At 34.7% G+C, this 27,424-nt stretch overlaps 2 protein-coding genes across 5 annotated transcripts in view; one reads left to right on the top strand and one right to left on the bottom strand.

Annotated features, from left to right (window-relative positions):
* Positions 1-9,489, top strand: part of LOC126777152 (uncharacterized) — a 73,048-nt gene extending 63,559 nt beyond the window's left edge. The window contains exons 8-20 of one of the 4 annotated variants that reach the window (XM_050500080.1): positions 643-848; positions 1,063-1,224; positions 1,775-1,931; positions 2,442-2,598; positions 3,047-3,157; positions 3,385-3,494; positions 3,604-3,878; positions 4,172-4,401; positions 4,830-5,054; positions 5,571-5,719; positions 6,483-6,614; positions 7,127-7,254; positions 7,631-9,489. In XM_050500080.1, coding sequence (XP_050356037.1) covers positions 643-848; positions 1,063-1,224; positions 1,775-1,931; positions 2,442-2,598; positions 3,047-3,157; positions 3,385-3,494; positions 3,604-3,878; positions 4,172-4,401; positions 4,830-5,054; positions 5,571-5,719; positions 6,483-6,614; positions 7,127-7,254; positions 7,631-7,704 — 2,116 coding nt within the window. In that variant the 3' untranslated portion in view covers positions 7,705-9,489. The remainder of the gene's footprint in view (positions 1-642; positions 849-1,062; positions 1,225-1,774; positions 1,932-2,441; positions 2,599-3,046; positions 3,158-3,384; positions 3,495-3,603; positions 3,879-4,171; positions 4,402-4,829; positions 5,055-5,570; positions 5,720-6,482; positions 6,615-7,126; positions 7,255-7,630) is intronic. The other 3 variants (XM_050500089.1, XM_050500099.1, XM_050500109.1) reach the window with 3 other exon arrangements.
* A 327-nt stretch (positions 9,490-9,816) lies between these two features.
* The window catches only part of LOC126777025 (uncharacterized), a 38,369-nt gene continuing 20,761 nt past the window's right edge, over positions 9,817-27,424 (bottom strand). The window contains exons 8-31 of the mRNA XM_050499853.1: positions 25,769-25,945; positions 24,526-24,684; positions 24,233-24,451; positions 23,738-23,851; positions 23,403-23,613; positions 23,163-23,316; positions 22,826-22,931; positions 20,197-20,355; positions 19,909-20,073; positions 18,271-19,455; positions 18,123-18,193; positions 17,758-17,861; positions 17,546-17,684; positions 16,732-16,891; positions 16,195-16,313; positions 15,725-15,824; positions 15,044-15,116; positions 14,300-14,428; positions 14,049-14,180; positions 13,737-13,876; positions 13,328-13,466; positions 12,653-12,755; positions 12,013-12,106; positions 9,817-10,583 (exon numbers count right to left, since the gene is read on the bottom strand). Coding sequence (XP_050355810.1) covers positions 10,506-10,583; positions 12,013-12,106; positions 12,653-12,755; positions 13,328-13,466; positions 13,737-13,876; positions 14,049-14,180; positions 14,300-14,428; positions 15,044-15,116; positions 15,725-15,824; positions 16,195-16,313; positions 16,732-16,891; positions 17,546-17,684; positions 17,758-17,861; positions 18,123-18,193; positions 18,271-19,455; positions 19,909-20,073; positions 20,197-20,355; positions 22,826-22,931; positions 23,163-23,316; positions 23,403-23,613; positions 23,738-23,851; positions 24,233-24,451; positions 24,526-24,684; positions 25,769-25,945 — 4,230 coding nt within the window. The 3' untranslated portion in view covers positions 9,817-10,505. The remainder of the gene's footprint in view (positions 10,584-12,012; positions 12,107-12,652; positions 12,756-13,327; positions 13,467-13,736; positions 13,877-14,048; positions 14,181-14,299; positions 14,429-15,043; positions 15,117-15,724; positions 15,825-16,194; positions 16,314-16,731; positions 16,892-17,545; positions 17,685-17,757; positions 17,862-18,122; positions 18,194-18,270; positions 19,456-19,908; positions 20,074-20,196; positions 20,356-22,825; positions 22,932-23,162; positions 23,317-23,402; positions 23,614-23,737; positions 23,852-24,232; positions 24,452-24,525; positions 24,685-25,768; positions 25,946-27,424) is intronic.

Genomic DNA, 27,424 nt, shown 5'->3' on the forward strand with positions numbered 1-27,424 from the left:
CCTCCGTTTTTCCCACCACCTACAATATGGGTACCTTCAAGTCTAGAGTGAATAGGCATCATCTAGGCAAGCGCGCTCCATCGTAGACTGTATCATCACTTTCCATCAGGTGTGATAAAAGTCAAGCGCTAGCTTATATATTAAAAAAAATGCAGATTGAAGCTGTTACGTCATTACTGGTGTCGAAAAATTTTTCATTAAAAATAAACCTAACCATTAACCTATTAAACTAGCGATACTTTTATTTCTCATCTAGTTCTTTTCGTATTTCATTTAATGTGTTTTAATTTTTACACTTGCCTGTTAACAATTTATAATTTTTTTTTAAACATTAATTCACAGACTACAGAATACAATAACATATAGATGATAAAATAGCGTAGAGTCTTTGCTCGATGATTGCCATTTAGGACATAAAAATTTCATTGTATATTGTTGATTAATAGACGAAAAATAAAACTACTGAGTAAAACTGAGTTTCTTGCCGGTGCTTCTCATATTCTACATTGCAAACCGGTAGTGGCTTTTCAATTTAATCTTGTAACATGATGATTAAAAAGCATATAAGGGTCTTCTTTAATAAAGTGTGTTTTGATTTAGTATTTAATATAATAATATATGTTCTTTTATATTTATCATCAGGCCAGAAGCCAAGGGACCGCTCCCGGCGAAGGCTCCTCTCGCTGGCACACATATTCTCATGATCATCTGTGCTATACTCTTCCTGACTTTACTACTCCTGGGTCTGGGAGTCTCCTACCTGTGTCTGAGAAGACGTGCCCTGCCGGCTCCGAGAAGACTAATCGATGATTCCTCAGCTTCAATCATCAGTAGAGAGAGTATTCAAGGTAACTTTGAAGTGCTTTACAATATTTTGATTTATTTTTTGTTGTTAGTAAGACATTTAATAACTTATTACAAACACCAAAGCAAATTGAAAAATCTGTAAGTCAAAAAATACAAATAATTATTAAATATAAGATTTTGATAGGAGGCGAGTACTTAGTTAATCATTGTTATTTGGTAAAACACTATGATTATATATTAAAAATGTGTCAATAGAGGTGAAGATCCCGCGCGCCCATCCCGTGTACCCGGTGACGGCCGAGAGCGCCAGCGTCGCGTCCGACACGATCCCGTCCGACTACCCGTCCGAGACGCCCAGTGAGGCGGAGCAGGCTCACGTCAACCAGGCCTTCATGATTGACGAGTACCAGAGCGAGGGTGAGATGACTTGCTTTAGCATCTAGGTTCCATCCACATCCGCATTCACCCATTCACTCTTAGGTTGATAACCACAAACACACGAACAAATCATTCATTAATTCAAGTATTTTTTCTCTATGAAATTCAACAAATCTTTAATATAATTGTGAATAAATTGTAAACTTACATAATAACAAACTAAGTATTACGAAAACCATTTCATATATTTAATTAAATACAAAAATCGCTATCACTTAAAAAAATATATAATATAAGTGTAAATGTTACATTTAGAAAGATTATTTCATCTTAAAATATCAGTTTGTATATTATTACATAAAAATTCAAACAAAAATTAAAATACCTACTGTACACATCATGACCGCGTGGAATGGTGGCAAAAATGCTACCAGCATTTCCCCTTTGAATCGCAATTCTGATTCTCTGGGTGAAAAATGAACCAACCCTCTGGTCACCAGTAGAGGCAATAAATTCAATAATTCATAAGACTTCATCTAATAAGCATACCCATACATTAACGCCCTAACAAATATTAAACCGCTAACAGGTTACGGCGAATCACACGAAACAAGTGCTCACTCGCGCATGCACTCCCACGCAGGCGCACCAGCCTTCGACGTGCGCGTGCGTGTACAACGACCGCCTGCACCGCCTTCCCCCATCTCGACCATCACTACCACCGAGGTAGATGGCGGTAGCATGAGGTAAGTTGATAAGTGTGAATTGTTTTGTTTTTGTTACACATATTCATCCTATAAGAGTCAATAAGATGAACATTAAACGTAATACGTATTATTATTTAACATTGCTGAAGAGCTTCATTTTTCATATTAAACAATAATATTCTAAGTTTTTAATCTGTAAGCAAGTAAATGACAGATACTTTTCAGGGCGGGAAATGGATTCCCTTTTTCTTTGTCTTACGAGCATTGCGCGATATATTATAATATAAGGATTTTATGATTGCAAATAATACATTATTTTCATCGAAATATCGTTTGATTTCTGATTATAATCTAGTTCTTTCAATTCACCAAACAGGTATATATGTTGTTTTTCAGTGTAACTAAAGGCACAGGAGCATAATATAACCTTAGTTTCCAAGGTTAGCAGTCATAGACTGAGAAAGTTCAATACCGTGGTTAATATTAGGCCCATTTGCCAAACAACCACCAGCTATTTTTAATTAAAAAAAAAAAAAAATTATTCTTCAGGCAAATGACAATGTTGGATGAACATGAGCGTCAAGAATCAGTACGAACAGTATCACCGGGCGCTCTGCCGCTACCAGCACGAGCAGCGCACGCTGTACCACCCGAGCGACCACCGCGACCACCGGTCCTTTACTCCGAAGTTAGCAGAGATCGACCGGTATGAGAATATTGTGTTCATAGCAGCAATTCTAAACCATGTGTTCCATTTAGCAGTTTGAGAGTATAAGAAGCTCTTAAATAGGATAAGATCTCTCAACTGGGGGAAAGCGAACTTGAGATTGTGAAACCGTCTGAAAACAAAATAATTACAATCTCATTAATTCATTTCTGTTTATAATAATATATTTGTTTAATATTTATTATATACGTTTATTTATGTGTGACGTAACTGAATTTCTATTTGTCTAATGCACCCTTAACAATTTATCTATAAAACACAAAATAACTTTCTTTCCTACCTAAACTTCTTACTTAATTTCGATTAAGTTCAGTATAATATATTTGTGATAATTCGATAATAATAAAATAATCGTTTCATCTTAATTAAGTTTAACATTCACGGTTTAATCATCCTCACATAAGTGCACTATCACATCACTAACCAGGACTGGGCGCGTCGGCCGCGCTCCATCGCGTCCCTCAACACGGAGATGACGGACACGCACTCGGTCACCGAAGTCACTGACAGGTCGCACGCGAGGATGTTCCACATCAAGGTATTCGTGACGTCATTTATTTGGTGACGGCATTTTTTATAATGGATCATATTTGTTGAATGTATAATTGTGGGATATGATTCAAAAGCTTAGGAAGTGTATGCCAAATTGCAAGAAAAAAATAGTAAGATTGGCTTTGGGTTTTTTTTCAATTGTGTACTTGCTTACTAGCTTTAATGTTGTAGAAATTTATTGCAAATCGATATTAATGATTATTTTTTGATCAGAAACCTCCTCCACCGCCTCCTGTGATGAAGGAACGTCTGGAAACTGAGGAGCAAGAAATGCTAATGGAAAGTCTCGAGCCCATCTCGGAGACACCCATAATGCCTGCCAGGTTAGATTTTCGTAACGATTCTTTTAATTTCAATACATTCGTGTCTTACGATTGCTATAAGAATATATTTTTTAAACATACATTTTTAATATCTGTAATATTTTTTTAGGAAACCCGAAATAACCTCTCACGTTGTAGACGACGTTTTCCTCCGCACGATAACCGAGAAAAAAACGATCGAAGACATCGAGCGCCACAAGCGGCTGGTCACGGAGTACCGCCAGGTGCCGCCGCCGCCGCCGCAGTTCGACGTCACCATCCGCAACCACACGCTGCCCGACGCGCAGTGGGAGAACTTCTCGGACATCAGCAGCGCCTCTGGCATGACGCTGACTCCGAAGATGGAGAGGGTGCCCTTGTCGCTCCCGCCACAGAAGTACATTGGTAAGAATTTATACATTTTTTCACTCGATCTAAGTGTAAGTTTATGAAAAATATATTTATATAGTAAATCATTCGCAATTGTTATATAATACACCCAGCAAGATGTTCTTCAAGTTATTATTTGTAAAAACTATTAAACACTGATGCTCGTGAGATTATAGCTGCCACTGAAAACTGGTTGTTGAAAAATTATTTTAGTGAGCTGTTACTATACCAAGGATTAAAATGGGGATAATACCTTTTTAGTCCACTGGGTTATCAAAACAAAAACATGATATTAATAAAATTTGCAGGTAAAGGTGGTCCAGATCTGTTCTCCCCTGAGCTGATCAAGCAAACGGGTGCGGTCTACCCATCACCATCTTCTCCCGATTTGCCCTTACTGCCTGAGTTGCCGCCGGCTCGCAACCCCTTGTACAGAGAAGAAGATGACGAAGATGTGGCAGAACCGACTCCAGCTCCTCCAGTGCCACCAAACTGGAACGTGCTTACCAGGGTCTTGAAGACTGAAGCACAGGATGAGGTGAAAAGTCAAAATATAAGAAAATAAATCTTTAATGTGTATTAAATTTATCATTTTCTGTATTAATATTTAAATGCGAACGTGTCTCTGTCTGTTAACTCATAACGGCTAAACAATCGGTATGGAACTGGATATATACATAGACTGGGTCACGAATAAGAACATAATACAAATACATAATATACAATCTATACGAGATTATAGGAATTATATATGTATGTATAATTATATATGACGCGGACAGTATAAATAAATGTAATAAATGTATATCAACAGTTCATATGTAGAGTCACTGGTACATGGTTCTATAACAAAAAATATTCTGGCAACTCACAGAACACAATTTCTCCATTTACCTTAATTTTATACTATTCTAATTCTTAAATAAATTCATATAAATATGTAAGCAATGAATTGTTATATTGCAGGTGCTTTTAGAAACTGAGCGATCATACCGCCTCACCCGCGAGGAACGTCTCCGCTGGCGCGAGCTGATAACTCACGAGAGCACTCTCCGACGGGAACTGGCGCGGTCCTCCACCCGCGAGGACTTCACTCGCGTGGCGCACGACCATCGCTTTGCCCCGCTGTACGCTCCACCCAAGTGGGAGGTCATCATACGTATTCTGGCCCCCCCACCTGATAAACCTAAGGTATAAGATAAGGTTATGAAACCCAGCCTTACAAGTTGCTAGTTGTTAGGTTAAAAACGAAAAAAATGTATTGACTGATGTTAATTAGATTGAATCCATAGATATTTAGGTTTGGTTAAGTTAGATAATATGTTAATATATAATACAGTGGGCTGTGTATTTAATTTGAAAAAACAAATAACTACTGAGCTTCTTGGTTCTTCTAGGTAGAATCTTTATTTAAAAATGATAGTTTTATATTAAAATTAATCCTATAATATGAAGCTCCAAGAGTACTTATAAGAATCCACTGGAAGCAACAATATTGTAACTGATTCATTTGGCAAAGAATTGAGAATATAAAATGTTATACAGGTGAAAACGAATTTGATCTATATCATCTATGGTTGTATCGTTAAGCAAAATTAATCCTACATTTAGGGAATTTTATTTTATTTCAATTTTATTCCTATTTAAAACGTTTCCTCGTATTGACAAAAAACCCCAAGCACAATGAAACCGGAGCCGTATTTGCAGAACCGGTACCGCAAGAAGTCGGAGTGGGAGTCCCGGTCGCGGCGCAGCTCGCTGCCCACGCTGTACGAGTACGACAGCGACGCCACCTCGCTGCGGGACCCGCCGCGCTCCAGGCGCTCCTCCTACCGCAGCGACCACGGCGACATGAGGTCAGACCTGGCGCTGGCCTCGGGCCGCTGAGCGTCGTTATGTAGTACAGCCGTGGGTCGGCTTATTTAATAAGTATACAGAATTAGGATTTTCATGAGTAGACGGTACATAAAAAAAAAATAGGCAGTCAGGCAGACAGAAGTGAAAACTTGAAACTGTTAAATATATTTATCCAATTTCCCCATCTATTGGCACTCCAAGTAATAATTCTACCCCTTTTTATTCATCGAAATACACAGCTAGTCGCAAACTCGGTACAAAATATTAATACAGCTTAATTTAAATAAACAATAGTTAAAATACACTTATATTATTTGTGTATACTGTTAGTATTTAATAGAATTTCAATCATTATTATCCTCATTAATTTCCACAATACTTAAATTGTGTCGATGTCGTGAAGTCACGCGTCTATTCCCTAAGATAAATTAGCGCAACGCACCTAAAGTATAATGGAAATAAGTTTAACTATAATGTTTTAATTTGTGTAAATTGGATAGGCGTACCGTCCATACCGCTCCCACGCTTTTAGAATCGGAGACCTATAAAAGTGCAACATTCTAATTATTTATTAAATACAATTTTGAAACTTACAAATTGTACTGTCATTAAGATAAATAACAGTTTAATTTACGTATGAATTAGGAGGTAGATGAATAAAAAGTACGCCCACACTTAGCTGTTTCATAAGTGGTGTTGAAAGCATGTTTTTCTAAAATAAGCGTAAAATTACAACTAAAAGTATTTGAAAACGTGTTAAAGGTCGATGTCTGAAATGATGGTCGACTACGCGCGAGAGCAGGCGGACACTCACTCCGAAGTGTCGGCGGGCACGCTCCTCGGCAGGTACTACGACGACGACAGTGACTCCGAACATCAGTACCCCCATAACCCGTGAGTAAATTTAACAAATGATTAAACAAATGATGAGTGCACTCTCATAATTCAATGGAACGACAATTCGATACGACGGTAAAGAGTTCAGGCGCAGGACCCAGGGCAGGGCAGGCAGGGCTTTGCGTGCTTTTGGAGGCACGGGAGCTTCCAGACTCCGGGCTGCTATTGAGAACTTTTGATTGAAAAACCTAATAACGTTTTATTTGACCTTGCAATTAGCGCTCTCGTCACTAGACCAACGAAGTCGTCAGATTACTAAATACCTTTAAATTCATTTATATCATTCTAAAAGCGTACATTTCGTACAGAATTATGTAAATTTCTCATTATGGCTGTAACATCCATTTCTCTTCTGTCTTTGCCGATGGAGAGTAAAATAATGCTATTGAAATAATTTATTAAATGATTGCTGAATAATTGATCCCTTAGCAAAATAACGATTAATCGTTTAGATAATACTATTACATAATACGATTGCGAGGAGTATATGAGGATGTGCTCACTCGCAGGTCGTGGCGCCACTCGCTGCACCGCTCGGTGAGCCAGCCGTCGCTGGCGCGCTCCGCCACCGAGCTCACGGAGCAGTGGACGGCGCCCGACGGTGACGTCACGCCCACGCCGGGCCGCCGCGGCAGAGGTAGGTGGACTCGACATACTACGTGAAGCTGCTAGACACTAAACACTTCTCTTGTCGTAAAGGGGAAAGTGTTTTGTCATCTTTCAATTCGTTGTTTAGAACACAGTTTATCAAATTTATCTTAGAAAAACACATAAGGTTTCAAATGATGGTGAGTTACCTCTGCTCATATAAGTATTAAATTTCAGTAACTAACTATAAAGTAAATAAGAGAAAAACGCAATTGACTTTTGCTAGTTTTGAATCCGCGACAATCGATCAAGCACTTTTATACTGGACCATCTCCGTCCGTAATATTGATTTTATCATAAAAGCAAAATAATCTTCTATCACAAAATGTTAGAAAACATTCAGCTGATATTATAAATGCTTTCAGGTTCCCAAGGCGTAACCACCTTCACGTCGTCTGAAGTTCGTACATTCCAAGCATCCCGAGAATGGCGGGATTAAGATCCGAGTCGACACAATCGAGATGCCAATTTTAATTAACCATTCGGTAGTAATTATTGAGTGATGAATTGATTAATGCAATGACGTCATTAATGTCATTTTTGAACGAAAGATGATAATTCTAATGTCAATAATTATGTCAGTTTTATAATCGGAATTTATTTTGAACGATATCAAATGCTTAATTAAAATTAGCTGTTTATATATTATAAAAGGGCTGAACAAACGTCATAAACATTAGTCATCTATCAAATACGAGAGTATTTGTCTTTGTCTCTTTAAATCTTGAGATGCTTTGAGACTTGATAGCTGAGGCCCTTATAGATGATGTAAAAAATAAAAAACAATAATTATCGAATATGATAAACACTGCCTTATTGGGTTATTCCCAATTACATAATATGGTTAAGGAGCTGGCGAAGAATTCTATATTATGATTCACTAATATTGACGCGCTTTGAAGCGATGTGATGCATAAATGCAGCGACGAAGAACGTTAAAATTATTAACAAAATGCTCGCCTATTCTCTAAACTATAGAGTCATCAAAATTAAAGGTCGAATCGATTACAAAATAAATTTAAATTAAATTAAATTGAATTTATTTTAATTATTTATAATGTTTCGCATGACATGACGTAATGTGTTCTAAATAGTGTTGCCACGATCGAAATACCGTTAATGTTGCAACTTTAAGTATACATATATACAATTTAAGTAAATAATTAATTGTAATTGATTATGATTTTAATTCAATTATAGTAAAAAGAACTCAATTATAGTAATTTGAAGTTTAACGATTTATATATCCGTCCAATTATTTTTTATGTATTAAATTAGGATAAAAATACTAAAAAATACGCTCTAATAAAACGCTTAAATATAATTCTATATAAATCGTTTATAAAGTACTAGAAGTCTCTAGACTTAGTCATAATTATTGGAATTTGTTTTTTTATTGTAAATAAATAAATATTTTGGTCCGTCCAATAGATATCTAATAATGTCATAAAATACATTGACATTTTAAATTATAATTATATTACTTGCAAAATTAATGAAAACGTATTCATTAATGGACAAATAATGTAATTATATTATTTTTAATTAAACTTGTTTCGCGATATTTGAAATACTAAGTGGTATTTTTAATCTATATTTAAAAACGAATATAATTTAAAAAGGAAATCGAAATTGGGATAAACTTTTTTCTTCCAAATTTTGATGATAATTTCGTTTAATATATTTTTTAAATAATTTTATCTATATAATGTAAAATAACACATTTTTTGCTTCACAAATTTTGCGTTCTTGTATTACCAGTGGTGTTTCATTTTTAATTTAGTTGTAAATATTTAAAAAAATGGATTGTACAAAGCCTAGCAGCCGAGGCAAGACGTTTGCTTAAAATTATTATTAATAATAATTTTAACGGACAGGATATAAAATATTATGATAAGTCTTATAATTTGAAAGAATATCATTCTTGCCTTGATTGCTATGTATGTGTGGGATGTATGGGAGAAGGTTTGTTTATAGTGCTCAATATGTAACATGTGATTGAAAATGAATCTTAATAACATAGCCATAAAAGTTCAAATTCAATAATTTTATAAAATATATTATATTTTTTTTAAACATTTAATGTGTCCTTGACAATTATTAAGTATAAACTAACGAGATAAAAAGTAAGCGGTGCTAAGGAGATAAATGACCTAAATACATATTTACATACTGATTATATAGTATTTTGATAATTTTAATCAATATACGTGCCTTAACATTTTATTGGTTTTTTTTATTCCCTATTTAATACTTTTAAGGCGTTTATTTAAAATGTAATAGTATATTTATTTGTAAAGTTTTAATTAATGAAGTGTTCTCTCGATTACAAGGCAAAGGTAAAAATGAAAACATATCAAGGAATTTAAGAATTTTATTCGTGACGTCGGAAACGAGAGACATACAAACGACATGTTAAAAGTCACCCTTAGGTACAATATTGATTAAAAATAAATTCGACGATTTAGTTAAATACAACTCCAATATATCTAAAAGTTTATTAAATGACATGAAAACATTGATCATTTCCCAAAGATATCGAATGGAAGTTGTTTACAAATCGTTTATATGTAAATATCATTTCAAATTTTCTAAAAAATGAAATTTTATATAAGCTCTAGAATATTTGGAAATCAAAATACACAGAGTTAATTTTTACACTTAATAAATATAACTAACTAACAACGAAGTGTATGAAAGACATTAATTTTCAATAGTCAACAGCGTTATAAGAAAATTGCTAAAACAACTATTTTACAAAGATAAAGCCTTTTAAAAAAGCTTATCTACAACGGTTACATATATTTACATGTATTCACGAGAAACTTTTAACCGTTCTATTGACAGATTTATAAACATTTTTAAGTACATTAGGCCTTATACGAGTTCCTATCTACAGCAGTGTCTAATTCAACCGAATTTGGTTTCTACCTACGATATGAAGTTGTGTTGACAGGTCCCATTCGTCAATATTTGGCAAATCCTCTCACGTGGCAATATTTGGCATCCTACCTACCCGTTAAATGAAAACCATTCACATTCATTGCCTTAATTTCATTCACTCGTTCTATTTTAGCTTCTGGCTACAAGTATCTTTCAACTGGTCCAATTTAAACGTGGTGACTGTCACTATCTAAATTAGTATGAGTCCTATTTGATTTTCATACCTTTCTATACCGTTAGTTACAAGACGATGAACACTTATGTTTTTATAGTCTTTTTCGATAAACTTATAGTCTCTTATATTTGGCTGATGGAGCCGCAAGATTGACGTCTTCTGGTAACTTGTTTCCAGAATCGTTTCTCGAATTGTTTCTCCTGTAAGAATATTATATTAGACATGTGAATGGAAAATCATCACAGGCACAATGAAGATTTTATTCGACATTTCCTTCATCTAGTAAGTATTAAAGTGCTCGTGAACTTGCACTAATGTAAAGGGAATGTGCAGTTAAGTTGTGTTTTTTAAAGTCCTTATTATTACATTCATTATCGAAATAACACATTGAATTAAAAAAAAGTGGATAGAGAAAAAAAGTATGACACTAAATTGCACAGCCATATGAAAATTAATGGTCGGAATTATTCGATAAAGGAAAAAGGAAAGCGAAGAAGCGGGGTGAATGAAAAGCGGAATGGATTTCATTAAAAATATATTTCAAAACATTCCATTAAAATGGACAGATCATTTCGTAGAACAGAACGAGAAATCTAAATTATTTTATAAGCTGGATTTAAACACTAGATAATAAGCAAGAACAATTGACGAAAAATCGTAGTGCAAAGATAATCTAATAACAATTTAGCAAATATTTTATGGTAAAGGCCGATTATAATTTAGACAATACACACATTAACAATAGAGTTGGTATACTTTAATTTTAAAAGGCATTTTGCTGGCCGATTCAACGTTTAATCTATAACAACCTACTACACTTATTTTAATTACATCATAAATATGACCATTTCATAATTACGAATCATATAACTTGAAAAGTATTTGTGGTTCCATTCTTCTCAACAATTTTTGAGGTCATGTTTTATGATATAATTAAAATCATTACCTAAACTGGAATTTTGATTCCTCCTTAATTTTAAAACAATAACGATTAATTGGACTTTTCCCTAGTATAAATAAATGGTAGTCACAAATTTGCAATTTCACCTTCATTGCCGTAATTTTACTCCCAAAAGTTTTGCTACGAGTCAAAGAACGTTTGTTTAAATCCAGCCAATCCAAAGCCATTATTAATTGCATTTCATAAGTATAAAATAAGGTAAGTTCATATCCTATGAGTTATTACTTACACCGTTGGTTGCCTGGAAGAGATCGCTATGTAGCGATAAGGTCTCCAAAATTGTATGCTACTTTTATTTAGGCTGTATCCATGTTTTGTATTTTTTTTTCTCTTTGTGGTGTACAATAAAGTATAATGTATAAGTTGGAGCTGTCAATCATTTATATATATTACGTTTGGCCGTTTAAACATTTAGGTAAATATCAATTGCACTTTTTACTAAATATACGAATAGATGGCAAATGGTTTCAACTTGCATATATGGTGACAAAAATAGTTAACAGTAATTAAATAATTATTTTAAATTTAATAGGGCAGCAGATTTTTTTAAACCAATATACAAAATAAATAAAAATGAAATGCAACCAACAACGACTTAAGCACAGTAAGCTAGTGCATTAGACATGGCCATTGACAAAGCATATCTTGTAATAGCCTTTGTTGCTCACACTGGTTCTGCGGGGCGAGAACGGCCGGGCGTTGAGGACGAACGGTTCGCGGCGAGGGCTATCGGAGGACGCTCGACGACGAAGGAATCCCAATCTGCTTCAGATGTTGTGTCAAATATTTGTATTTCCAATTGTGTTTCACATACAATTTTTTTCTGAATTTACAAATTATGCAGTCATTTCGCTGTTGTTTGATTGCGTATTTTTATTTAATTAAATATTGGAAGGCAAGCGAGAGTCAATCTTATTATAAGTGATAGCATTTGATCATACAAATTAGAATTATAGAAGGCGTTAGGCATTCTCTATACTAAGTGAGTTGCCTTTCTTAGCCGTTACGTATTGAACACGTAACTACCCTAGAATCATTTAACTTCTAATCGCAACTAGTTATACAAAACGTTTATATTATTATATCATGGTGGTCAAATAAACGTACAGGGAGTTACACGAGGTCTGCACACCGTTTATACAAAAATACACGCATTACAATATTTATAATATATTTATTATTAAGCAGTGTCAATTTTTAATCATTGTAACTCAAAGTTATTATCGAGCTTTCAATTACTTTTTGTTTTACACAATTAGTGACTGTAGCATACTGTTTCTGTTTAATTTAGTTTTTATAATTACTTACATCTTCCCGTTCTGGCATTGAGAGCGCGTCCGCGAACGCATCGTCTGAGCTTCCGCTCGTGCCAGTTGCTCCATCTCCATAAGTTTCGTTTCGGTTTCTGGAGCTGCAATTTCACGACCTTCTTTGTTCAGCATTACTTCATCGAAACAATTATAATGCTTGTAAAATTAATAATAATTGAGTATATTTATAACGTTTGAAAATAGCTGTATGTTATTTAATTCAAATTTAAAGCACAATTATTTAATCAAAAAGCACTAGTGGTATTAAAACTACTTTTATTTAAAAATAATGTATAAAGCATCAAGCAAAAAGTACTAGGCAAATTTCGATAAACATTTATGTATAGATTGAGGATGATTATTTTTAAAGACTTATGAATTTTATCTCGCTACACCAACGGAAGCCACCACACCACAGTTAAATACCTAATTGCAGTTGACATATAGGCTAATTTTTATCTCTGAAAATGTACAAGTAACGAGGCAACGGGTAATAAGTAGCAAAAACTAGTTAAGTTTAATGATAAAAAAATTGAAAAGTGACAATGATTGGAAAAACGTTTTTTTAAAAGGCACACTTGGCAAGGAATTAATTATGATGTTAATCGTAATTTGACTACAAACAAATCCAACCTAATCCGTAATCATGTATAAGATAGAAGCAAAAGGTGACCTTTCCAAGCATATACAGAACTGCGCGAAGTAGTATGAGGGGCGGTGCGGCACAGCGTGACCGCGTCCGCGCTCGCCACGCGCCGCACCAGCGACCGCTGGCACGCCGCGCGAAACGACCAGTGGTCGCGCGCGCCACCCTGCGGCGGACACAACTGGTTATGTATACTGTACCTGACCATTTCACGTGCGTTTTTGTTAATTAATAAATCATATTAATTATCTTCTATGAAATAGATAATCAGTTAAGCTTGAGTCGGTATTCTTTGAGATGTGTATAATAGAAGTAACTACTTAATTTGCTGAAACCAATATTAAATGCATTCATTTTGATTGTTAGTGTAAACGTGTCATATGTAAAACGTATCCTTAGATTAATTTGATTTAATTCTGTATTAGTTTATGCTCACCCATCCCACTTCCTGCTCCGCCAGCATGTCCTTCCCCTGGTCGAGCGCCAGGCGCATCTCCGCGCGGGGACTGAGTCGCTCCGGCGATGACGGTCTCACCTCTTCCCGCGAACATTCTTGTACTGATGGTGGTTCCGAAGCTGATAGAGATAAATAAAACAGTAAAATAACAGTCTGTAAATATCTAACTGCTGGGCAAACATAGCTGGGATAGCCAATGTGCTCAGAATGGATCCTGGGATTTTCCTTTAAATAGTGCTCTTTATGCCACGAGCTAATTTTCATTCTATAGTCCTAGCTTGATCGAGTTACCTGGTGACAGCTGATGTAGGGGTGTGGGGTTGTGGATGGTGGTGCGTTCGAGTGTGGAGGGCGTGCTGGCTGAACTGGCCGAGCCCCGACGAACGCCGGAAGCATATGCTCGCTCCACACACTCTTTTGAAACTGTTTTGAACGATCAAAAAATCAGTTACATATAAGCTAACGAGAGAGATCAAAATATCTGTCACCTCTTCGAATCAGAGTTCTGTGCATATATGCGTTGTTTAAATTCCTATGTTTACCAGATTGTAAGGGCATCGAAGGTGCCTCGTTGGTAGGAGTCCGGTCGGGACTCAGCTCGCACGCGGCGCCACCAGCGAGCTCCGCGGCACGCCCCGCGCCCCCCGCGCCGCAAGCACCATCCTCCGCTTCTGTAGAATACCACATCTTTAGTGTAAAGTATCACGACTCGAGTTTCTATGTATGTATTGTGTTTCCATCGTCTTCGAAATAATACGTTTATTGAGATGCCGTTATTAAAATCGAAATACAAGCTGCCATATAAAGCGTAATTAAGGTGATCACTGATATACCGTGGATCGTTACGTTACTTCTTCAAATGATACGCACAAATAACGTACAGGTGTTAGTGGTGTGCAAACTCTGTCATCGCATGCTAGGGGTTAAGACAACAATAATTTTTAAGGATTGTTCTCAGTCCCTTAGGGAGAAACATGCATGCATCGTGCTCTGTATCGTATTTAGTCAATAGCGAGTGAACAATACTGATGTACGAAAATATTTTCCTCCCCTCACCTTTCATGTTTAGTCAAGAAGTCCACTTTGCTGTCAAAATGTATTCTGTTAGTATTTGTATGTCGAGTGTTTTCATAACGTTGTGTACTGTCTTTATATCTGTTGTAATTACCATATTCATTTAAATTATAAAAACAAACTGAATGTTTATATATGACAAATGTTTCTATAATTTCACATTCTAATCGTAATGTATTCTCCTCAATAAACAAGTGAAGTTTTGATATTACCTGGCTCTGAAGCAGAGGACGGCCGGTGCGGCGCGTCGCAGCAGACGTCAGCATCGAGGCCACGCTCGCTGCCCTGCGCCAAGCGCCGCACCAGCGGACCAGTCACAATGTGAGATACAACCTAGCTACGGTCTATGCGATCAAGAACTGCCAATAACCCCCTACTATACATCGAGTTTATATCATTTGTGGTAATCGATATATGTAAAATTTCATGTTCGAGATATTCCCCGATCAGAACCTATGTAAAGTGTTTAACATTAAACGGATTAGGGTCATGCAACAAACTACTTTCTATGTATATCGCATCTCATTCTATGGTTCAATTACATGCTATGGTTATTTAAACATCAACGTTCCCTTAACATCTATTTTTGTTTTATCTGACAACATTGCGTACGTACGAAAAGGTACGAAACTTATTATTATGATAAGTTGAATATTTTGGGATATTTTTTTTATTTAAAATATTATAGGTAATATAATGTTTTGACAATTTTGCCAGATTATGACATTGATTATGCAATTCGTTTTTTTTACTCATTTCCTACTAATTAAACAGAAAACACTTAAGTTATTAATTGAAATGAATAAAGTAATATGTTATTCATTTTTTTAAATCGAATTGTTTTTTTTTTCATATAAAATTATTCTATAATTAAACACATTTGTGGTATTCACCTGGTCCTCAGAATTGGTAGGTGTAGGTTTGTTATCTTCACTTCCACTATCAGATCCATCCTCTTCTAGTAGTGGTTCTAATCTTCTTCTAAATACATCCCTATAAATAATTTCAAGATTATGCATTTCATATATGTTCTTTATTATGTCCTTTTGACCCGATTTTGGCTATAAAGTTCATCTTCATGAGAGAGCCAACTGCGTGTGCGTGCACAGGTGCACTCTCTATTTCTTCACATAATTTTATGAGATGGATAAATCTAACACGATTGAAATAATTTAGGATCAGGGAAAGCCCTCGTAAAGTGCCTAAAGAGGCACTTTACGAGGTCCATGACTGGAGCTCGACCATATTTTAGATTCGAGCATGTCTTAGAAATTCTAGACAGAAAACCAATTGTCTAGAAAACGAATGTACTTACAAGCTCATTGATGACCCTAAGTTTCTACTTAAAATATATCTAACATACCTTGGAAGTAGTGGTCTTAATGTTGTAGGTCCTGTTATTGTTGGTGCCATCAGCAGTTCGTCCATCATAAGCTCCGTGTCATCATCGCCAGCATACGACGATGAAGACTTGGTTGGAGACTAGAAAGATTAGTTTCTGTTCATTCAATTAACAAAAAAGGTTCTGAACTTTTTCGGTATTTGATCATCAGAGTTCGAAACAATCTGGTAAGTGAATTAAAATTATACTACTGACCTTATTGTTAATAAGAGCCGTGGTGACCCAGTGGTTAGATGATGAGAATGATAATCCCATTTCAAACCCGGGCACCACGGAATTTTCAAGAGCTTAATTTGTGTTTATAATTCATCTGGTGCTTAGTAATGAAGGAAACGTTGTAAAGAAAACTGCATCTGGTGGATGTAAATCTGCCACGTGTAACCCCCAATCCACATTGGAGTATCATGATCCTACTTCCACGGAGGAGGCCTTAGCCCAGCAGTGGGACGTATACAGGATGTTACATAACTTTTTTATTGTTCCTATTATAATACTCACAGAGAGGGTTCCATGTTCGGAATCAGGTAGATTATCTGATAGGTCCCCGGAAGATGGAGTCCCCCAAGCTTCTTCACCACTTGCACCACTCCCCTCCCCTGTTTCAACCGTACCATCCTCAGTACCTATTGCTGACTTCCAATCACCAACCCCAAGGCATCTAGATCATAAATTTCGTTGTAAAGTAGTTCAAAGTGTAATACAATTATCTAGAAAGTCAAAATAATTGATTTCTATCAAATAATCTCTAAAATCTATTAATATTATATTGTTTTTATTTACTACTAGACAATATAAATATAATCTAATAAAGTAAAATTATCTCATATTTTTCAAATTAAACTAAAGAAACTATCACCTATACTTCAGATTTATTTTAAAACTTATTTTTCTAATATCAATAAATAAAAGTAATAATATTATAGTTAAACTAGCTTAAAAGTTACAAAACCTCAGATCTACTTCAATGCTATAAAATAATATATTTTCTGTAAAATATTAAGAGTTTCTAAGAAATATCTTCAAATCTAGCATCGACTAATTTCTCTATACAGTTTGTCATATAACAAATAGCGCTTTATCTAATACAATCATCAAACAAGAGACATCGCACTCATACACGTACTCATCGTTTCTTTCCCCATTGTGTACTTTTCCACCTATTTCGTAAAAAAAACATAAATATTATTATGATCATTTCAGCATTTAAGGGTTCCATAATTTTCCTTATTTGAAAATATTATATTGAAGAATATTAGTGGAGTTAAATTGAATTTATAGTTAGATGTATGGAATAATAGTAAAATTTGCATACCTTTCCAAGAACGATGGTTGTTTATGCGCTATAGAAGTATTTGGCACGCTCTCTGTATGACTGAATATATTCATTTTTTCGACAACGAATGACCCAGCTCGCGCTGTCCAGCCCATGATACCTCCAGCGGCACTGGTGACTATTACAAATATAAACTCAACTACATTCCTCTTTATGTCACACAAAATATATTTATTGTTTTATCTATGTACCTGTATTATATGCTTTAGTGGTTTCTGGTTCTTGCGTCAGTCTTACGTTACCATCATCAGTCTCATCCGAAGGTAGTCGCTCGAGACTTGACATAGTGCCGTATCTGTGAATACGGTTATAGTAGATAAACTAATAAAAATATTTTATTTATTTCAGAAACAGAGACTCAATTACAAAATTATAAAGGTTTTAGGTTAAGAAATATAATAAATACCTCATACTACTCTACTACTAATAATTTGCGCTCCAGCCGAAACTTCACACCAGTGGTTTATAACTGTACAATATAGTCTGCTAGCTACCTTTTTTATTTTTATAAAACATATATTACATACATAAATACAAATATTTTAGATAAACTTACCTTTTTAAAGAAACATACGGCAAATCATCTGGAACATCTGGAGAATCAGGTGATTCGTCTACAAGTTCATCCTAAAATAAGACATATTTCAATATAACCAAGAATCTGTTATTTACTCATAATAATATAATGTTTATTATATACTTACAGTTTTACTGGTGTTGTTGTAGTCTGGTGTCGGTGGGACAACTGCTATGTTAGGTACAGGTGATTCTGATTTTATAGAACCAAGACTTCCAGGTCTCGAATTCGTCCTGTTGGAACTAACACTTGTATGATCGAAATGTGTTCTTTTAAAAGGTTCAACTCTCATCAAATGAGCTGCAGGGTTTATGGCCGATAATCCCATCAACATGAGCGGTCCTAATTCTGAATCCTCATCCGATAACACGTCATTAGTGTTTGCGTTTATATCTTCTATTACTTCATTTTTTTTGTTTATGTCGCCGTTCATCTTACTTACCGCCGATATACCCATTCGAGGTGATCTCCTCAAGCCCCTTTCTATTCTGAAGTCATTGTCGTCTTCATGTATGGAATCATCGTCCAAAAATACTGACGATGTTTTTAGACATGTGCCAATATTTTCTCTTTTTGTAATTATATTCATTCCTAAAACTTTATTTAGTACAGTTTCAGCCTTTTGTCTTGTTCGTTCATCTTTCCTTAAAGTTGCTGGAGATGGGAACGATGAAGATTTTGGTTTTGATAGCATTATACTTTCGACGCATTTAACTTCATTTATATATTTCTCTTGCGCTATAACGCATTGGACTTGATTAGCTATGTTTGAGCTAGACGTTCTTAAGTCATTCGAACTAGAGTTAAATACCATAGAGCTACATGTCGTGTGGCTAGTGGACAGTGGACTATTTCTACTACTTGAAGTGGGACTGGGAGACGTAATGGAATTCTCTTTTCTCAATTCCAAGTGACTTTTTGTACGACTTCTTGTCATGCTTTTATTTAAAACTGGGGAGTCAGTTTTGAGTTCATAAGATTTTGATTTAAGCATTCTTTGACTTTGTTCAATCGAATCAATTACTTTCTTGGCAGCCTTAGGGCCATCTTCTGGGCGTATTCTAATAGCACCTTTGCGTTCTAAATGAGTAAAGTGTTTTTGTTTACGAGTATTACAATTCGCGCTACAGCTACTGGGAGTACTTTTATTTGAGGCAGAAACTGGAGGTGAGGCCTCAATCTTAGGTTTTGGAGGTACTGGTGGTTCTTTTTGTGAAACTAATGGACTATTTGGCTTGGACAAGCACTTTTTATGACATTGTCGACATACAGGTATAGTATCTACCACAACCGGACTGGTTCGGACGGTTATCTGCAATTATAATATTGTGATTATTTTTTTATTACAAAGCTTGTAGTGATACTCCACAAAGTCTAGGATAGCAAGGATATTTTTATATATAATTAGTATATAATGTTTATTATATTTCTTCGTCGGATAGTTATCATCAATCGTGTTATTACTTATTTAATTATCGTAATTAATAATACAAAGCTTGTAGTGATAATAAATATATATATAAGCGGGAAAAAAATGTTCTGCTTTGGTGAGGAGGCACTTCCTAAAGATTCTGCAGTTGACTCTGGTGACTAAGTACTCTTCTTAAATAGGGATGAAATACATTCCAAGATTAGATGAAAATAGAACAAGTTGGTATTAGAACCCACTTCAAAAGGCTACTGTATAAATTGTTGCGGTATAGGTATAAATTGTTGGCTATTTCCCTAGAGTTTGTCGAGTTGTGAAATATATTCGAATTCTTACCTGACTACCCGAATTACTACTTTTTGATGGGCTCTTATCATTTTCCTTTTTTTCAACAGTTGCAACAACAGCCTCTTTATTTTCGATATTATTTTCAACCAGATCCGCTACTTCTAATAGATTTAACTCTTTTGATCTCTTTCTAAGCTCTTCAATACTCCACATCTAAAATATTTAGTACAAGCTTTGTATTAATTCAAATTTCACAAAGGACTATTATTTTATATGCGGATTTATAAGACTTAAGAATAATTTCTACTATTATTTTTCGTATATTTTGTTACTTACTTCCATATCTGGTTCAGGGGGGTCTAACTCTTCAGCTTCAGGCAGTTGAGTCATCCATCTCTGTAGGTGTAAAGTGGATCCTCGGCTTTTATTGCTTCTTGCACCTTCAACAGCACTTCCAGCTCCACCTGTTTGTGTCTCTGCTGAACTCCGACGCGTCTATAAGATTTTTTTTTTGTTTTTTGGAAAAATATTATATCATTATCTAAATCTTTTGTATGATACAATTTGTAATTAGTACTTTAGAGTCAAGTGGATATTGGGTGACATTTTGAATAAAATTCATTTTCTAGTAATATAATTCAATAAAATTGTATTAATCGAATAATCTTTAAAAAAGTTTAGTAATTTGTTTTTTATTATAAAATAAAGGTCAGTCTACTTACCCAATGTACTTATTGTTTAAATATCACTTATAATATTAATAAAAATGTTCAATTGACTTTTTAACACAATTAATGTAAAAGTTAAGTTGCTTGAAATATAAATAAATATAATTTTAACTTTCTATCATCAAAATCAACGTCATCGTTAATATTATTTACCGTTCTATCGAAAATAATATATATATTTTTCATTATTTATTAAAATATTGTTATTATATAATATAAGTATAAAACTATTATAATATACAGTTATTTTGGAATAATCATTGCGTTACATAGAAAAATGGTAGATAGACCAATTTATATTGTTTTTTAATAACAGCGCTATATAATACTCAAATTTAAAGATTCGGTAGCTTCGCAAAATAAGGTCCATATATGCTATTTGAAATAAAAAAAAATAAATACCATCGACAAAGTCACTTTATTCACCGATCATTAGAAATTTCTGCTTCGATCTAAACAAAACATCCAAATTTTTATTATAAAGTCATTATACGTCACAAGAACCCAGAACAATAAGTAAAAGGCTTTCTCAAAATTATCATTCTTTACCTCATAATCTATTACTTATTTCACACAGCCAAAGACATCGAAAGTTATTGATTCTAACTACCAAAAATTTTAAGTCGAAAATAAGGTCATATACATTGGAAAACCCCGGGAGTAGGTTATGTGAACATTTTACGATGCTAGCGATTATATATACGCGCTTTTCTATTTCAATAAACACACAGTTATGGACACAGCTTAAAATGTATGCATTCAATCGTAAAACAAAAAGCAGTAACTACGTTTAGATTTAACACATTGTGTATCAACTACCATTTTTCATTGTAACACATATTATTCTAATGGCAATGCATTAAAAGAAGCGATGCAGAAATAAAAATAATTCAGTGATGCTGAAATGTTATATGAATTCAATTTCGCAAAACTAATCGCCAAATATCCACATGACCTGTACAATTTGTAAGGTTATGTATAGTCACACATTAACGTACATAGAAATCATTAACATCAATTCGGATATAAAATTGTAAACGATAAAATTAACATTGCCAGTAAAGACATCGAAATCAGATGGTTTGGGAGAAACAGCAGTAAATCCTTTTCAACTAAACAAACGTCATAAGACAAGGACGGAAGACTTGAGAAGCAACGATGATATTACAAAACTATTAGTTCAAAGTCGTATAAATATGTACTACTACGATTGGTACCCTATAGTTACATTTTTGACACTGAATCCTATAATACGGTAAATTGTAAAATATCGGCATACATATTTGAGTTAAGGGAATATATTCAACTCAATATTTCAGTTCAGTTCTGTTAAATTCCATTTTTTTACCCAGCTGGTGTTATATTATATTGCTTGGAAAGGGCTGACTTATATCTAGAATATTCTAATCAATAGCCAAAATACCGAGATCTCGAAATACTGTTCGTGTTCGAAAATATGTCTCTCAAAATTTTTGCCACAACCTTAATATCAATCCTCAACTGTAAGCAATGTCAACGTTTCAACAAAGTTTCACCATTCTGAATATTTACAATTTATATTTATTTTAAAAGCCAATTTGTCAATACCGGATATCAGATTTTAAATAAATGGACAGAATATTGTCCGAAATTTAAAATGTTTGAGGATTTTAACTGAAATTTCCTCGAATCCGGAGAAAGTAAGAATCAACTAGCTCCGGATCTGACTCCGCAGATCAAAGTTCTAGATAGGCTGGTGGTGTTGGCCTTTCAGGGAGTGGCACACGAGGTAAGAGAGGATCTTCGGGAAGAAATATACGTTCCTCTACTGCATGCTTGTAAGAGGGATCAACGTCTAAATCGGCTAATGCTAAATCAGCTTCGAAGGATTCCCATCTACAGGGGCTCATTTCTGAATAATCTTCCCCGCCTTCTGGTGTGAGTTGAGCACTTGGGGAAGCTGGGACGTCATTTTTCTCAATGCTGGAGGAAGATACGAAATGGGACGAAAATGTTTGAGAATCAGCTGGAGAAAGATTTGCAGATGGTGTTTCTGGTGTGGGTGCGGTTCTCCAGACGGTACTGAGAGGTCCCCTCACAGGTTGCGGTTGAGGGGAAGCGGAGCTGGGTCTGACATCGAAGCTAACCCTAACTTCTTTCTCTGGGCGCTCTTCTACGAGCATGTTTAAGTGTGAACGGTATGAGCTCGCGGGTAGAAGGGCGAGGCTCGAGTGTCGTTGTATGCTGGACCCTGATACCTGGCGCTGCTGAGAGTCGAGAGTCGCCAGGCTAAAGGTCAGCTGCGGATCTGGAGAGTCAAGTGGAGAACCGAGTGGCGTCCCCGACATCGTATGTGCTCGGTAACTGGAATTTAATAATTTTATTTTTTTAACTTTCATCCACAGAATAAATAGTATGCTTAAGTAGTAATAATAAAAATTACCCGAAGGTCATTTTTGTATTAAGTGTTTGTTTGTATATAAATATATTGATAACATTAAGCAAGGATATAATAATTAATACAGTGGATTTTATTTTATTGTCATAGAACTTTCTGTACATATTTAGAAAGAAAATGTTTAACTAAGAACTTACATCTGTCTTTGCAACAGGCTCTGCCATACAGCTTTCAGATCAATGGAAGGAGCTCGTAAGACGATGGGTCGCGAGCGAGCAGGTGTCCGCGGCGAACACGACACCAGTGGGCTCTCCCCTCCCGCTCGACCCAGGATTAGTCGGAATTCAGTCGCTGTGAATTAAATAGTTCTTTAATTTTAATACTAAATGGCCTGTATGTATAGAAATTAAGGAATTTTGTTACAATTTCACTCGTACCTTTCTTCCTGATATTAAATTGGGCTTCTGACACAGTTCCCAGTGCCACCGGTTCCTCCGTCACGAATAAGACTCTATCTCTGGACACAGTAGCAAATAGGAGCAGGTCAGAGAACAGCAGCGCCCAGTACGGTCGGATTGTTCTGCCTTCTACTCTGGAGAGCTCTCCGCCAAATATCCATTGCCGTCCCGCCGTGCTTAGGACGAATGGCTGTAAGTTAATAAAGGGATTATATTATTTACTTGGAATATTTTTTTCACCTATTTCCTAATGACCAGAACTCCAGATTCTTCACAGGTGAGAAAGTCCAACATCAAGTCAAGATGCCACTTACCTTACATCTAGTGAACACGAGGCGACTCTCCAAATCGGCGACCGACAGTAAAGGCTTTCCATCACCAGCGAGACCCATTAGGCCCGAACCAGCCGTCACATCTTGATAACCGCTCTGTACAAATATTACAAAATGATAACTTCGTTTATATGTATCGTGTTCGTATTCTATCTTCTAGACCAACGCTCGAAACGCGAGTCATACCTATGTGCCTCCAGGTCGATATACACTCGGTATATATTTAAGTAGGGAAAAAAATAAACAATCGCAAAACTAGAAAGAAATTCAAGTAGTTAGATGAAATAAAAATACTGTCGGCTGGCAACCCTATCGTGTGTTTACGTACCGCGCGGCCGTAGGTACTTATTTCAAGGACAGGTTATATATAACATTACCGTGATAATTGTATCTAAATTTATTTTATATAGCCTTTTTTAAATACTTTTAATGTTACATAAGAGTTCTATAAATAATGTAATGTGTTATAATTTTCACCTGAAGCTGTTCCACGATGACTTGAAGTTGCTTTTTCTCAAGCTGGTCATAGGGGCCAGCTCCATTACTGCTAACTGCTGCTCTCATTAATCTAAGAAGCTCTCTGAACTGTTCCAATGGCTTGTGAACAAGGGATGTGATATCGGGCCTCCTCCTTGGTATTGGAGGACTTGTGCAAAACCTTGAAAAGGCCCCGCTTGGGTCTTTTGATTTTTTTACCTGTATAATTACAAGCAATTAGTTTAAAGATTCTTCTAGAAAATATTTTAACTGATATAACTAAGACGTCTTACCAATACGCAATCAGCTCTTTTGAGTCCTAGGCAATATTTTTTGTAGAGACTTAGGAATACAGGAGTCTTTTGCAAATAAACGGCCACAACTGTTGATGTTTGTATTTCGCCATCATCTTGGACGACTTGATCCAAAATATCTTCTGATAATCTAAAGATCTGTAATGTAATATTTCTATGACAATAATTCTATGACAAATGGAAATTCAATTAGTATAAACTACCTCTGGCAAAAAAATGTCATTCTTAGTGGTATTTTTATTTATGCCATTTTTTATAGGATCATAGTTACTACATTTTTATTATTGTCGTTCTGGTTTCTCAAAATTCTACTACAATTAGTATATTATATAAGTCAGGATGTCCTTGTTGATGGAATGCGGAGGAATAGGAATTAAAACTTAATGTGCTTCATTTATAATTCATCTCGTGCGTCATGAGGAAACCTACATTTATCGCCTATGAATCTTTTCCTCAAGAGGAGAGGGGGCCGTTACTCAGCAAAGATACATTTAGTAACGGTTTCTAGTGTAAATATTGTTTTAATTGTCATCTTCTTAAAACTTTCGCAATTGCAATGGTAGCATTTAAATTCGAATTAGCTGTTCTTAAACTTAATTGAAATAAATTTTCTTTATTGTATCAGTTTTAATATTTTTTAACTTTAGGCAATAATAACTTTGACACATTTTTTTTGACTATAAAGACTGGCCTCTGTATGGTCTTTGTTGCACTTTCTTATTAAGTATTATCAAATATATAATAATAACGAGACAAAAAGCTCAAATTGCCACACTTTACTTTACTGGTGGTAGGGCTTTGTGCAAGCTCGTCTGGGTAGGTACCACCCACTCATCAGATATTCTACCGCAAAACAGCAATACTTGATATTGTTGTGTTCCGGTTTGAAGGGTGAGTGAGCCAGTGTAATTACAGGCACAAGGGACATAAAATCTTAGTTCCCAAGGTTGGTGGCGCATTGGCTATAAGCGATGGTTGACATTTCTTAGAATGCCAATGTCTAAGGGCGTTTGGTGACCACTTACCATCAGGTGGCCCAATTGCTCGTCCACCTTCCTATTCTATAAAAAAAAAAACTTTTGAGAATTTTTTAGCAATAATAGTTAGTTAAGATAATATATGTAAACGTGTATACGAGTTTAGCAAATCAATTCTTTGTATTATGTCTGTATGTATGTGTAAATCTCATAACTTTTAAGAACGTAGCGTCTACTTTCCATACCTCTTCAATATTCTGGAACAACAACTGATGATCGCTTGGTGCTATCAGATCGGCTCTTTCAGCGAGTGGTGATACAAATCGCACCAGGCCGAACTGAAGACATGTCCCGTAATGTTGTTCCCTCGACACAACCGCTAAGAGAGCACGCTTCCTTCCATCTGTCGTCAGGCTTGTTGCCTATGGGAGGGTAGTTTGTGTCATTTGAGATAATTCGTAAGACAATTTTTTTATGGCTTTTATAAATATTTCATTTATATTAATATTGTATACATGAATATACTTAATTAAATTAATATATTTAATTATAATTTGGAATATACTTATTATCACGTTACATGTAAAACATTTTTTTTATCTACCAAGAACTAAAGTAGTTTCTAATTTGACTATCAATATGTAAGTGTAGTGCTTCTATGTTGAGTTAAATTATTTTGAAACGAGACTAAGAAATATAAGAACTATGAGTAAACAATTTTTATTATAATATATTCACCCAACAAATCAACAAAGCGTATGTGCTTGAACTGAATAAATATACGTATTTATAGCGCTTTTTAAAAAAAAAAACATTCATGGCTTTACGTGTATGTTGGTAAAAGGGTGCTTAGTCAGGCGATGCTGTCTTCTTAAGAATGAGAAGTCAATAATGTCGAAAAGAACGGAATCAATTATTTCAGAACACACGCTAAACAACTCATTTCAGTTAGGCCGGTAATATTTACAAAATGTCCTGTTTTAAACTGAACATTTAGCAGTAGTTCATTATTTTTGCACAAACAATTCGAATAATGAAATAAATAATTAAACAAAAATTAATGTTGAAAATGTTGATTAATTATGTTAAAGAAATAATTTTTAAATTCAAATTTCAATAATTCTTTAGGTTTGTATTGCAACTCTGTATTTTTAAAAATATTTGTGCATGATTGTGCTTCATTGTCTATGTTCGTGAATATTTATTTGTTTTTTAAATCGACTTCAAGCCAATTTTATTCCATATACAATAATAACAATCCGTTCAGAATTTTATTTTATAATAATATAGTGCTTGAAAATTGGAATATAGACAATTTTTAACTACATCTAAGGGTGCTTAATGGGTAGTTGAGTGTATGTGCAAACTAAATGTTTCCTACATATAATGTTTTTCTTAAAAAGTATTATCTACGTACATATTAAATTATTAAAAAAAGGAAAGAAAAAACAAATGAAAACAACAAAAAATAATTATAAGCAATAAATTTATTTGCACTTAATATTAAGAAACATATTAGAAAAAAAATGAAACGAAATAATAATAACAGGAACCAAAATTTTTACGAATTATGAAAATAAATTAAATTAAGACACACGACATAAAATGTTTTTTATACAGAATAAACAAAATAATACAATAACCCAAAGTTTTAAATCTAAAAATGTTTCACGATTATACCTACTACGTTGACAAAGGAATAACACACGACGATCTTTGTCATAATAAATTAAAAAAAATAACAAAATAAATAATAACGAAACAGTATTCTTAAACGTAACGATTCCCCTTCGTAAATTAACCTCTCATCGAATATATAATTAGACAAAGTAACTCATTAATTGTAATAGACGTTGACGAAGATAAAACTCCACTCGACGATAAAAAAAAATAAAAAATAA

Source organism: Nymphalis io, chromosome 2 (assembly GCF_905147045.1).
Source record: "Nymphalis io chromosome 2, ilAglIoxx1.1, whole genome shotgun sequence".
Lineage (NCBI taxonomy): Eukaryota > Metazoa > Arthropoda > Insecta > Lepidoptera > Nymphalidae > Nymphalis > Nymphalis io.